This window comes from Solanum pennellii, chromosome 3, assembly GCF_001406875.1.
Source record: "Solanum pennellii chromosome 3, SPENNV200".
Classification (NCBI taxonomy): domain Eukaryota; kingdom Viridiplantae; phylum Streptophyta; class Magnoliopsida; order Solanales; family Solanaceae; genus Solanum; species Solanum pennellii.
The window spans coordinates 49,888,742-49,903,070 of NC_028639.1; the positions used below are offsets into that span (position 1 = coordinate 49,888,742).

Genomic DNA, 14,329 nt, shown 5'->3' on the forward strand with positions numbered 1-14,329 from the left:
TATTATCATTGACAACTCCGTCTAAATCCATTCCGATCAAACGGATAGAATTGTTGGAGTATAGATCTATGTTATTCTGTGATAATCTAACATCAGAATTTATTATATCATTAACTATAACTCTATGACATTCGTTATACTGCCCACAATCTTTCAAAGTGATGCATAATGGATATTTTGTAAAAAAATCCAAATTCACCCTCATCTGATCTAGATAAACATTTACCCCAACATCATTATGAATTTTTATAGGTGGACACATTTCGCTAACTATATACTTTATCTCAACAGAATTTAGATTTTCTTCTATGTTTAGCTGAGTTACTATAGAATTAACTAAACCGGTATAAAGAGTAGAAGTATCGTATAGGATGCCCTCCATTTCAAAGTCGACGTATTTTCCTGTTTCACAACATTAAAATTACATTCAGTGCATCCCATAATAAAATTAAAAAATTAATTCATACATAATTAACACACAGTTCATACACAATTTATATACAATTCGCTGTTTACCACACACTTCATACACTTCCTACAAAAATAATACACACTTCATACACAATTTAATACACAATTACTACACTGTTTACACACTATTGTAATTTAATAAACAATTAATACATTGTTTATTACACACTTAATACCATTTATACAAAATTAATACACAAATCATACACTGTTTACCACACATTTCATACAGTTTGTACAAAAAATAATACACACTTTATACATAATTTAATACACAATTACCACACTTTTTATACACTATTATAATTTACTACACAATTAATACATTGTTTATTACAAAATTAATACACAAATCACACAAAATTATATACAAGTCACTTATATATACAATAACAAAATTTTAAATTAATACAAAATTAAAACATTTTTTATACATACTGCATACTACACAACTAAATACTACATACAATCTAAAATACAATTTCATACTCAATTCATATATATATTACAAATCAATAATAGCTACGTACAAATATAAACATTGATTTTCGTATATATTGTTCATACACTATTTATATACATTAAAATACAAAATGTATACATTATTAATACAAAATGTCAGATATTGTTCTACTGTTTCAAAAACAAAAAATTTGCTAAATTTATCAAAAACTGTAAAATTTTAAATTTTAACCAGTAATCACATTTACCATCATTCTTCGTTTTAATTACACATGAAAATACATTTAATATTACGAAATTTTTATTAGTAGAAACACTGAATTAATGTTTCACAAAAAAAAATATATCAATTTAACATATGCAATATAACATGGGAAAAAAAAACGACACATTACTAAAATATAAAAAAAAACTAACCTGATGAATTCCATTTGCCACCATGTTTAATTAAAATTGACACAATTTTCTCCATCAAATCAAATCTAAACTTTTTCAACCTTCAATTTTAATTGTTTTCCAAAAAAAAAAAAAGATACAATATGACAGAATTCGAATATATGAATATAGTTCAATTTCTGGAAAAAAAAAATGAAACACGTTTATGGAAAGAAAGATAACAGAATAGAATTTTTTTAGGATAAAAAATCAAAAATAATTACCATTAAAAACGGATTGAGATAATTAAGGTGCATATCTATAATTAATATATTTTAAATTCCCTTAAAAGGTGCACATTTGGTTATCAGTTACAAATAGTAACTACATTCACGGAAATTATCCAATTTGAGTTACTCATTTTTTAATTTTTTTTTCTTCCTAATTTTACTGAATAAATATTTACAATATTTTAATTTAAATAAATGCTATAAGTTGATATATTATATGTTATAGAATGAAAATCAAAATTTTGTGCCATAACTTGAGAATATGACTACATAATATGTTATATACCTAATTTACACATTATTTAATACCATATTTGAGGGATTGTGTATCTGATTAAAATTTTTAAGATATATGCTATAATTATTAAAAAGTGGTATTATAAATAATATTTTTAACTATAGATAATATATGTATAGATGGTAGTTAAGTATGTCTAATGATGTAGTTTTTCCAATATTTTAATAGCTTTAAAGAAATTATTTTAATGAATAATGATCTATAATTCTTATAACATTTAAAAAATTAAAAATAAGCTTGAACCAACATAAAATCACATGTACCGCAACCCGCCCAACATTAATTTTTAGAAAACCCACTTCAACCCGCCCCACATCCCACCCTCCCCGGACAACCTTAAAGTCGCCCCGCCCCGGCCCACATAGCCTTAAAATCCATCCCGCCCCCGCGCCACACGTCCTATTGTATCCCTAATTCCTACATTATTAATCTACGTACCAAACAACCCCGAGGCTAAATATTCTGTCCGCACCAGCGATTGGATAAACGCTAATCACACAATGCTAAGGTCATCATTCTATCCAATCACAAAATGTGTTGATAGATTCCCTTTGATAGAAAAATTTCACAATTATTCGACCATAAAAATACTCTAATTTGTATACGTCCAAAGAGTTCTAACAATTATACATAGGCTGTGTAAGCTGCTACATATTCAGGCAGGCAGTAACAAGGTCTAAGAAAATCTCTCAATGATAGTACCAAACAATAGCAGGTGCAGATTATGATACATTCAATCACCACCAACAAACTTCCTTCCCCCTCAACCTCCAAAACAAGAGGGAAAAAGACACAGAAAGAATTCCACGATCAAATTATTTGCGTAGACTAGATCCTGTTTAGCATTGTTTACAAGAAAAAGAAACTCTCACCAGATGTGTTACACATTAAAGGGGTAACAAACCTGAGATACTTCCTTCCGCGAGGACTCACTCCAAAAATTCTTCATTCTAGTATGTAAAAACTTCGCCATATAGGAATCACAAATCCCATGCAATTTAGTTGAAATAGGTGAATGTTGGTAGATCCATCACTTTTCTGGAGCAATACTCTACATTTGCACTTTTTCCTGCAGTATTAACTCGTGCTGTGAATATCGAAGCAAATGATAGTGTATACTCCAAAAGGTCTTCACTCTCAAGAAATAAAACCATCAACTCATAACATCAACTGCTTTCCCTATATGAAGACTATCAGAAAGAAGTCTACTTTCAAAATTGTTTTCATTATATGCACTGCCTGGGTCGAAAACTGTCATTTGATAAGAGCGAGCCTGTCAAAGTTTTCACTCTCTTTGCCCCAGCAGTAGGTCTAAGGACTGTGGTATTACCCACTACGGAGCATGGATCTGTCCCATTCTCTAGACTCCCTGTGCACCAGCCACCGGGGACAAACATGCCTTGACCTCGAAACAGTAGTTCATTGTCAATCTTGTCAAGCACTGGATCATCTTGATGAAACTTTCTCGCAAATGGGGCATTACTGTCAACCATCTTTTGCATGTCATCAAGAGTAAGGTAATGAGGATGCTGCTTTGGAGGGTTATCCCACGATATAAAGTGTAGATCACTGTTTACTGTGGTATTGCGGAACTCCTGAGCATTACAAACAACAGTGTGGAAATAACCTTCTGGAGTTGAGATGAAATTTGCATAGTACATAAGTACAGTTCGAGGCAAGTTGTCCCATCCCCATATGCAGAAGTCAATAAAGGGTCGAGAAAGGGCCATCCAAGCCGACCCTGCAAAGAGGCAAGAGCAATGTTCTAGCAATTTTGTAGAGTCCTGACAGCAAAACAGTCTAGATGAGGAATAAATAAAGCTATTGCTCCACATATCAACTCTTGCTCATCATCTTAACCTTTCCAGCCCCCTCAAAATAGTCATAAGCAAAAGTAAAGCAATAAATGGAACTCCCTTAAAAAAGAACGCACCTTCAAAGTGCAATCTCCATGTCAAATAGAAATACAGAGCTGCTATAAATTTATGTTAAACCAAAAAAGATGAACATTCAAAGATCTTTTTTTTTTTTTGAGAAGGTAACAAAGCTTTAAAGATTTTACTTTTAGAAAACCTAATAATTTTTAAACAATGCTTCATCAAATAAATAAATCTTTAGCCAATGAGTATATTCACCAAGAAAAGAATTATATGACCATAATTTTTTATCATGTTGTCTAAGTCAGTACTACTTGAACAAACAATGTAAATATGCTCCTTAATAAAATGTGTGAGTACAGACATTTACTTCCACACATACTTTTTCTTGGTTGAAATTGTCCATCAATCTGAAGGAATAGCACAAGAAAAATCCAACTTGATACCAATGACATATGCAAAACACGAACGGGGTATAACAAACCAGGGTGACAAGAAATGTGTGTTTTTCCACACAATCGGCAGCAAGGGGGCCAATACTGAAAGCTAAAAACTTGAGAAAGAGAAGGATCCCGTATACTAGTTGGTGCTATACGCAAGTACTCAGGCAAAGCCGTGGACAGCCTCCTTTTGCATCGCCAGCTACCTATGCACTTGTGGTGGGAGATTTTGAGATGGTTCGGGACAAGATGGACAATGCCAATTGCCAGGCACTGTGTTGGAGGCACTGCGAAGCAGGGGTAATTAAAAGTGGAAGAGAAGAAGCAGCGCATGGGAAGCACTCAAGTGGATTAATGGAATGAGAGAAATCAGAAAAAAATTACATGGAATGAAGAATGATTTTGTACATTTGACGCTAGCCTCTTACCCTGAGTTATCTGTTGGTGCATCTTTGAGGTTCTGATTTGTATTAAAAAAAAAAGTTATTTTTTCGTAGAGAATCATATCTTTTTGTAGGTTCTATACTTTTTGGTATACTGCTTGTATATGAAAGTTGTTCCCAACATTAATTAAATTAATTACCTAGTCAAAAAAATTGTATAAAGGCGTTGCCGTTTCTATGTTATATATATGCTGGGAATTTCAATTCTTCCAGCTCTTGCTTCATCTAATGTGACAACTGTAACAAGAGGCATGATCTAATGCTTCAGAATAAAACTAATGTGTGTGAATTTAATCTTTCCCAGAGCTTCAGGTAAGCAATACTTCTCTTATACAGTCTGCAAATCCTGCATTCACAGGAGATGGAAACACTGAGAACCATCCCAAAAATACAAATGTGCTTGCAGTTGAAATCAAGAACCAGTTCCTTCACTTAAAGTATCAATATCATAATGTTTTTGTGTTTAATACTGGGATTTCGAGTCATCTGCATCATGCCTGACATGATCTTTTTTATCAATCGCAACTACCATAACCTCTGAACTCACATGGAGTTCAAAATATTTCCAAGAAAAGTGGAATCACGTTGACTACCAATGCTTCTCTATAATAAAAATACCAATTTCAATTTTCCTTCCTGCATCAATCTTCCCTATACATACGATTTCTTTGTTATAGTTGAGACATCCTCTGACTATCCATTCTGGACCCTTCTTTTACCTCCAGCTGAATGTTTAACTGAGTATGTTTGTGACTAAGAAAAGCATCACTTTTCTTATTAATTACAAGATAGTAGAGAGTTGTGTTGCTTCTCCTTCCACACTAGTATTCATAGCATTTCTCTTGTAGTTTCTTGTCCTTCAATTTCTATTAGCATCGACTGTCCCTTGTACTTTGATCACTGCACAATTTTGTTGTAGTCACATTTCCTTTTTCAGAATCTTTAATCATGCTTTCTTAGTATTTTTCCATGATTTCTTCACTTCCGTCATTTCTTTTTCGATATGCCTTTCCTTGAGCCGAGGGACTATCTGAAACAACCTCTTTACCTCGCAAGGTAGGGGTAAGTACATTCTACCCTCCCCTCCCCAAACTCCACTTGTGGGATTACACTGAATATGTTGTTGTGGTTGAATAACTAACAAAGTTTGCTTGTTAAGCATTTTGTCAAAGACAAAATTCTAACTTCATTAGGCACAACTGTTGAACTTGTTTACAAAATGAAAAATTGTCAAACATTTCATCCAATCATAAGAAAAAAGGATTCCCTATCCAACAGATATTTTCCTATAAGGTAAAAGTTAGATGTCTACCAACAAGTTAGAATTTGGGTAAGAGCATGGATAAGACAGAAAGGAAAACGGAGCTACAAGATACAAAGGAACTGCAGTAGATTTTCAAAGTTCAGTATTAAAACACCTCATCTATTAAGAGAAGAGAATAAGTGCAAAGAAAGAAATGATGCCTGTAAAAAGCTTGAAAGCTGTTGGCACACTTCTTCTCTGTGTAATCCAGAAAACATCAGATTTCTTGTTCATGTACAACCCCGGATCAATGATGATTGGCTTCGCCCTCTGAAACCTTGAGAAATAGAAACTAAACAAGTAAACATCATCCAATGTCATGAAATAAGGAAAACACATATGTATATACTTACTCTTTCCATCCAATATCACTAGTATGATCAATGAAGTTAAGATCCCGTGGTAAATCCGAAAATGCATGAATAAGATCTGAGAATTCAATATTCAAATTAAACCCTATTTTTAAAAAAAAAATGGAAAATTATTTTCACAAAAAGAAAATGACTTACCATCTTGAGTAACAAGTGGGTAATCAGAAGCACTGAGGTTAATAAACCAATCCCATTGCCCACCTTGTTTCAACAATATAGCAGCAGCGTGGAGTGTATTAGCTACCATAGTTGGTCCACGATAAGTCACAAGATTAGCTTTAGTAATCATACGCACATTGTTGAATTTCCTAAAAATTGGATTATTGACAACAAATTTATGCAAATGAAGCCTCTCTTGAGGCGATGAGTCAGCATCAAGATGAACTACATACTGGTTATTTGGATGGTAAAGAGCTTGAAGGGTTCGCTTCAGCATGGCACCGTCACCAGCGGAGCCGGAGATGAGATAAGCGAAACGTGGAGGGGATGACAGTGTGGAAATGGGTAAGAATTGAAGCTTTGATTCGACGAAAATGGAGGCGGAGGAAGGAGGAGTAGTGGCATTTGGTGAAATTAAGGTAGTGATGAAGAAGATGAAGAGGAAAAATAGAGAAGCAATAGCAAGTGGAAATATCCACTTACGCTCAGTTATTGCTGGGTATTTCAGGTTCAGCTTCTTCATCTTACTACAAAAAATGGTGAACAACCTCATTTGTTTACTATACCACATTTCATCGATAAGAGTTTGTAACAGTGTTAACTGGTAGGTGAAACCACGAATGAAAACTTAAGATCCACTTTCTATTATTTCATTCATGATTATTTGATTGCAACATTAGGTTTTTATTTCATTTCATCTTTATCTCTACTTATTATTATATTAATCTATTATAAAAAAAATTAGGTAATAAATCATTTATCTATATATACGACAATCTCTTTTTAATTTTTGTGTATTGCTTTTCTATTCTATTTAGGAGAAATTATCTAGAAAATTTTTATACTTGATTCGAATTGTATACTAAGTTGGACAAAATGCTTGAGTTTCACACATATAAGAGACTGAATGAATGAATTATGATTTATGAAGACTAAAATTAGAAAAAAATAAATATAATTAAAAGAAAATAGATTTTTTTAAAAAAGAAAGAAAAAGTCCTTTCTTCTCCAAGCGCACCTATCTTCTGGCCATGGCTGCTGCAACTCCTCTTCTTCGTCATTACCACCATCTTTTCTTCTGAAATTATCATCTGAAGAAATCGTTATTTAGGTTCTCCTTAAATTTCCTCTTATTCACCCTTTCCCAAGCAAAAGGGCGTATACAAACATACTGCCATCGAAAAACTTAAAAAGGAAGAAACATGTCACTAAAACTAGATTTTATTTTATCCCACTTCAATTTTCTAAATCTACGAAAAATTCTCCACCTTTTACCACTATTTCAAATCTATGGTAAAGAAAATTCTAAATTAGGTTATTGTCAAAATATATTTTTACTTATAAATAATACGTATTCTACCGTGTAAATTCAATTGTTTGATTGGTGAAATTTTTTGGATCTTGAAGTGACTACAATTTCAGTTCCTTAATCTTCCATTTTCAACTCCTCCAAAAATTGTGATTTTATTATTAATTCATAAATCTTCTTTTTAATCTTTGTCTCTAGAGGTAAAAAGAAAGAAAAAATTTTATTTTGGCAAGTTATTCAACTGTAATAAAGTTTTAATTGGAAGATTTGCACTGCACATGGAAAGGTAACCGAGGTATTATGGTGGTGTGGTGGCGTTGAAGGGTGAAAATTTTGGAGATTCTTATTGGCATAAAAGAAATTATTTGTAAAAATTAAAAATGACATGGCTAATTTTATTGACATGGAATGTGACATCATAGCGATTGAGTGTCAAGATGAGTTGAAAGGGTTCAAAAGGTTGAATTTTACCAAATCTAAGTGTTTAGTTGGCAAAGTCGTGAGTAGAAGGGTCCATTTTACAATTTGAGCCAAATATAAGAGTCTCCTTGGTCATTCCGTCTTCTATATAAAATAGAATGTGATTTTATTTTACTTCTTGCTTCCATTTTTCTTATCTTTTTTAACAAATTAAAACAAATTTATAATGTATTCTAATATTAGTTCGTCATTAAATAAATATATAAATGTTAGTAGTTGAATTCAAAATAGAGTTTAGTGTCAAAAACATTCCTAAATTATTTCCTTTTCTTGAGTTTCATAGATAAACTTTTAAAAGTTAGAGTTTCATGTCTAAACATTCACTTATTACCTTTGAGAAACACACTTCTCTCTTATATAATACTCTCATCATGGTGTGTAGGAGTGTTCACAAATCGATTTGGGTCGCTTATTCGTCATAATCAAAACCAAACAGAATACTATTGTTTCAAAAATCTAAAATCAAACCAAACCCTAAATAAAATCGGTTCATTTAATCGATTTGATTCGATTTTTCGATTTGGATCGGTTTTTATCCAAATCGTGAGCACCCCTAATTGTGTGTATAATACACTCTCTTTTATTTAAAAAACTAGTTTCCGAAAACGTGCGTTGCACGTTTATCCTAAAATACTTCATACAATGTTTGTAGTGCAAATAATAAATTTAAACAATATATATATCAAGAATTAGCTATTATGCATGAAAAAATACTACTTTCAATCACATTTGTTACCGACCCAAAGGTATATAGGTACATTTCACAAATTTTGTCAATAATTCATTTCCTCGTAAATTTAAAAAATAATGAAGTTACAGTGGTTCATCAACTTATAAGACACCATTGATTCTCTTCATCTTCATTTTTATTCTCTTCATGTTCATTTTTTTCTTTCTTTAATTTTTTTGTTAGTGAGTTGGATTCACTTGTACAGAATCACATCAACTTTTTGTCTTGTAGGATATTCCATTGATTGTCATGAATGCAGTGATAAAGCTAGAAGTCTTTCTTCTTGTCCTTGTGTAAAAGATTCTTTTTTTGGATAATCCAATTAAGTGTACCGTCTCAACTTCTATAAAATAATTTTTATTTAAAAATCAAACCAAAATTTTATTAAGAACATATCAACTTACACAAAAATAATTAATTGCATATAAGGAACAATGATTTATTACCTGAAAATTGATACCACTTGAAACAGTTCAATCTGTGTTGCTTCACTTACTGCATCATCACTATGAAATATTAGCGTCATTTCTTAATTGTATCTTCATAAAAAAAAGTCAAATTTAAAAAATTTATTAGTAGTTGAAATATTCAACAATTTAGATGAGTTCAAATAAAGATAAATAAAACATTGAGCATAACAAACTCATATAAAAAAAATAATAAAGATAACATGATTACATGAGAAAGTATAATATATAATATAGGAAAATGGAGAATCTGCTAATAGAAGATAAAAACGTTACAAATTAAGTGATCCAAGAAGTGACATTTTGATATCTTTAGACTAACTGGCTAACACCTTAATATGATTTTTTTTTTTTAAATAATAACAATGGTTTAAAGAGCATAATAAAAGTAGGTAACTTAAAAGGCTAAATCATTATTGCTTTATTTTTTAAATTATTAATTCCAATGCATGTATACTTTTTTATCTAGTAAAATTTTATCTAGAAATTAATTATGAATACTTTCACTCTTCCACCTTCCGAGGATATTAAATAGTTTTTAGTGCATTCAGCTTATCAATAATGAAGGACGATAAATTTGCACTTCAAAGCTGAATTTGGTTTTTATTATGTTATTAATTTCAGTAAGTATAATTTAATAATATCATATGAACTAATATTTAAAAATAATTAACTATTATAGGAATACAATGGTAATTCAACTTTGCATTTTGGAGCTTCACACTTATACCCATGAGTGTATTATTTCTTAAAAGATAATAAAATATATCTAATTGAGATTTCTTACTTTGTTTTACTACTAATTGTGATACTCCAATTTTCTGACCTTGCGTCTCATGTTAGTCTATGTTGACTCATTTATATATATATATATATATATATATATATATAAACCTAAAAAAATTTAACAAGTTAAGTTAGGCTTGCACAATGTTTAGTGTGTTTATTGTTTGTATTTTAAAGAATAAATATGTGCTATAGATGTAACAAATACTATGATATATTTATATTTAATATAATATTTATTACGATTATAATTATATTTAATTTTGTCTTTCACAAAATTATAATATTAGTATGCAATAAAATAATTATTGCTTTTGAAGGCCCTCAATATGATGATGGATTGCTAGAAATTTGATATTGAAGAATGATCTATATACATGTGCATATAAGAATAACCTCTTCTTTATCTATAGTAAATTTATAAGTGGTTAGATATTTAAAATGTGATTTCTCGTACTCAGATATAAGATAATTGCTCATTATTTTAAACTGTAACCCCCTTCTTCACTTTACAAAATTAAAAATCGTTAATGAGTGACACCCCTTCAATATTTATGATGTCATAATGATCCAACACTTGAAAGCGGTAAAAGTTATTTAAAACTCTCATCTCATGTTGCAGATTTGTTAATTTGGAGAATCATAGTTAAAGTATGAATTTTTAGAAATTGTTAGATTAGTTTAATTTTTAATTATATTTCTATTTTATAAAGTTTGTATTGAACTACTAATAGATGTTAAAATTGAAACACATTATCATGTTATGTTTTGTAAGAACTATATTTAATCAAATAAAATAATTAAAAAATTCTTTATAATGAGATTTAAGAATAATAGAAAATTTCAAATTGCGCTTGAAAAAAATAGTTCTTAATCATGAGTACGAGCTTATTATTTAAATCACAAAAGACGATTTTCTCATTGCCTATTTAATAATTGATTCCTCAAATAGAAACTAAAACACATTATACAATCTACAAGTAATAATTTTCTTTAAAATGAAAATTGTCAAACCAAAAATAAAATAACATGCAACCAAAGCTAAACAAAATTAAATAGCATTGCATCAAACGGTTGGTTAGATGTGATTTATACTCCTAGCGATATATTATGTTAACTGTTGAGTATATATATTAGATCAAAACATCTTCAATTACAAACTTCGCTTGCAATTTCTTAATAATTTTCTTTTTATCTCATGACATGTTAAAAACAACAGAAAAAAATATGATATTTAATATGATAACAATGAATTTTTTAAATAAGAGTAATTATACAAAAAAAAAAAATTCATCTAAAGCATGAATATAATACGGAAATTAAAATTGATTTCAACCTCCGGGAAGACTTGAACATCCCTTCTCTCGTTTTAAACTCCATTAGAAGATCTAACAATTTGTACACATTTCCTTTCTATAAACAACAAATGAAGATAAGGAAAATTAGTAATCAGTGTTATGAACAGAAGCTAAAAGTGATTTAAATATATACTAAAGGATAAAAAACAATAGAAATATAGACATTTTTTTTAATTTCTTCCAAACTGTACCTAAATATCTTCAAAGTGTATAGATTGTTGTGTCAAATACCGCAATTTATAGGACATCATTGAGTAAAATCAAAAGTCTCATAATTATGCCATCAACTTCTTGAGAGTGTGGAAAGATTATGAAGGTGTGAATATTAATGATGAGATAGTGGAGGTGTGGTATTAATACACATTATGACAAACTTACACCTAAAACTGATCAGATAGAGAAATGAAAAGTTTCTGTAATACATAACTTTATAATTAATTATTTTTACAACTATTCATTCTCCTACTTTATTTTAACAATAAGTGAATCAACTTAATTAACAATTTAAGCATATTTAATATTTAATTAATTAATTATTTTATAATATTTTAATTTAGTATAAGGCTAAAATGGTAATTCAACTTTTAAGTTTTGAGCTTCATGCTTATAATAATATATGATTATCACATCACACTTTACATGGACAAAATATTTCATCTTAAAATAAATTAAATAAATTATAGATATTAGTTAAAATTAATGAATACAAAATTATTATCCCCAAAAAAATTATGAAACAACATGTAAAATATTTTTCTTACCCTACCGTCACTTCCTCTCACCGTANCCCCCCCCCCCAAAAAAAAACAAAATACTAATTTAGATATTTTTTTTAAAAAAAATAAATATAATTCTGCCCACTCCACCTAGCCTTCCGCTTTCAATTTTTTTCTCATTCTGTGTTAGATATATGCATATCGAAAATATATTTTACTTCCCGCACATGCGTTGCACGTGTGTCCAATGCTAAGTTGTGTGGAGTTGTTGTAGCGATATTTATATACTCGACATGTATGTTGCTCGTGTATCTCATGCTAATTAAGTACAAGAACATTGAAAATATCATATATTATTATAAGTGGGAAGCTCTCAACTTCAAAGTTGAATTACTATTTTGTCCCTATACTAAATTAAAATATTATATATCTAATTAATTAACTATTAAATAGTTACATTTTATTTTTCTTTTTTTCCTTTTCATAATATTTCCTCTTTTATTATTCATATCTAATTCAATTAATTTAAAAAGTTCTTAATAGTCTATTTAAGAAATACTGCAATTTCATCACCCTTTAGTATTCAATTAGAATTCGTATAGTTGCAAAGACAAAAAGATTCATTTTTGTATACATTTTTCCCCATAATAGAAAATTTTCCCATCATCATTTCTTTGAGAATATCAATTAGTACCACATTATCGAAGAATTACTCTATTCACTATGACTGCATTTATCTTAGTGATTTTTCTATTAAATATTTTTATATTACAAATTAGATATAAGTTTAAAAACATAATTTCATTTAATAATATTCTATTTAATTAATTAATCATACTCATCAAAAGTTGGAAATAAAAATATGTTTTTCATTAACTTTTAAAGTTGTATTAATAGACTTTTAAACAAAATACATTGAATCTGAATGTAGAAAGTTGTTACATATTTTCACATTTATTAAAAGTTTTAGTTTCTTAGTTATTACTTTAATTAAAATGTTTAATTCCTCTCATCTTCCATGGAATCATGACCTTTTCATATTCTTTAAAGGATTCTATAAATTTGAAAAAAAAAATCATATTATTCAATCACATAGTCAAATGATCTATCAAACAAAGTAAAAATCATCTTATTAGTTCTATATTCTTAACTTTTACAAACTATTCATAGTCATGCATTCATACCCATTTTCTACTTTTGGGATTCAATACAAAACAATATTGAGTTTTGGTTTGAAGAGTTATATTGATTCATCGTGGAAATGTTGGAGACAAAACATATAATGGCCCTTCTTTCGATTTCGATAATGTCTTTACTTTAATATAAAGAATAGCCAAAAACAATATTTATGTATAAATATTTTTGATAATTTTTTAATTTATATGATGAAACTTCTTTTAAAGTCGGTGGTATCATTATTTGTGTATTTTTTTACTAATATTCCTTAGTTATCTTGCTCAAATGATCCTTCTTTTTGTGTGTGCAATATTTGCACTTTATTTGCTGATTTTATATTTTATTATAATTTTTTTGGGTTGCAATTATTTTTGTCTTTTAATAGATTTTTTGGTGATGATCTCTTGTATAAAGTGAACAAAAAATATAAATTCACTTCACCTTTGTATTTCATCATCTTATAATTCCTATAAATTTATGTAAAATCAATTTATTGGTCATTTTTTCCCTCATTAACATAATAAATATATATTTATTCATTATGTCTTTTATAATTTTGTTCGATATGTTTGTGTCCATTCTTAAATTTAGAGCAAGAGTTCACCACTACAATACATACTATATTATCTTAATTAGTTTATATTTTTCAACATTTTTTTATTTTGCAAACAAATAACCAAATTAAATGAAAATAATTGATTGACATTGTTATTTTTGCATAAAACAACATATACAAAAGAATAATATAATTGATAATTATCAACGTTAGATTAGGCCTATACGAATTTATATAACAATAAAGAATAAACGTGCAACGC

At 29.1% G+C, this 14,329-nt stretch overlaps 1 protein-coding gene across 1 annotated transcript; it reads right to left on the minus strand.

The window, feature by feature from the left end:
* Positions 1-2,470: 2,470 nt before the first annotated feature.
* On the minus strand, positions 2,471-7,060 carry LOC107012191 (beta-glucuronosyltransferase GlcAT14A-like). Its single transcript, XM_015211959.2, has 4 exons — positions 6,469-7,060; positions 6,313-6,388; positions 6,121-6,236; positions 2,471-3,637 (listed from the first exon to the last, which is right to left on the minus strand). The coding sequence occupies exons 1-4, from the start codon at positions 7,058-7,060 to the stop codon at positions 3,123-3,125; spliced, it is 1,299 nt and encodes a 432-aa protein (XP_015067445.1). The 3' UTR covers positions 2,471-3,122.
* Between the last annotated feature and the right edge of the window lie 7,269 nt (positions 7,061-14,329).

Coding starts and splice junctions, on each gene's coding strand:
- LOC107012191 (XM_015211959.2), bottom strand. CDS start 7,060: ATGTGGTATAGTAAACAAATGAGGTTGTTCACCATTTTTTGTAGTAAG. Junction 6,389..6,468: donor CCCACTTGTTACTCAAGATG/GTAAGTCATTTT, acceptor TTGAATTCTCAG/ATCTTATTCATGCATTTTCG. Junction 6,237..6,312: donor AGTGATATTGGATGGAAAGA/GTAAGTATATAC, acceptor CTATTTCTCAAG/GTTTCAGAGGGCGAAGCCAA.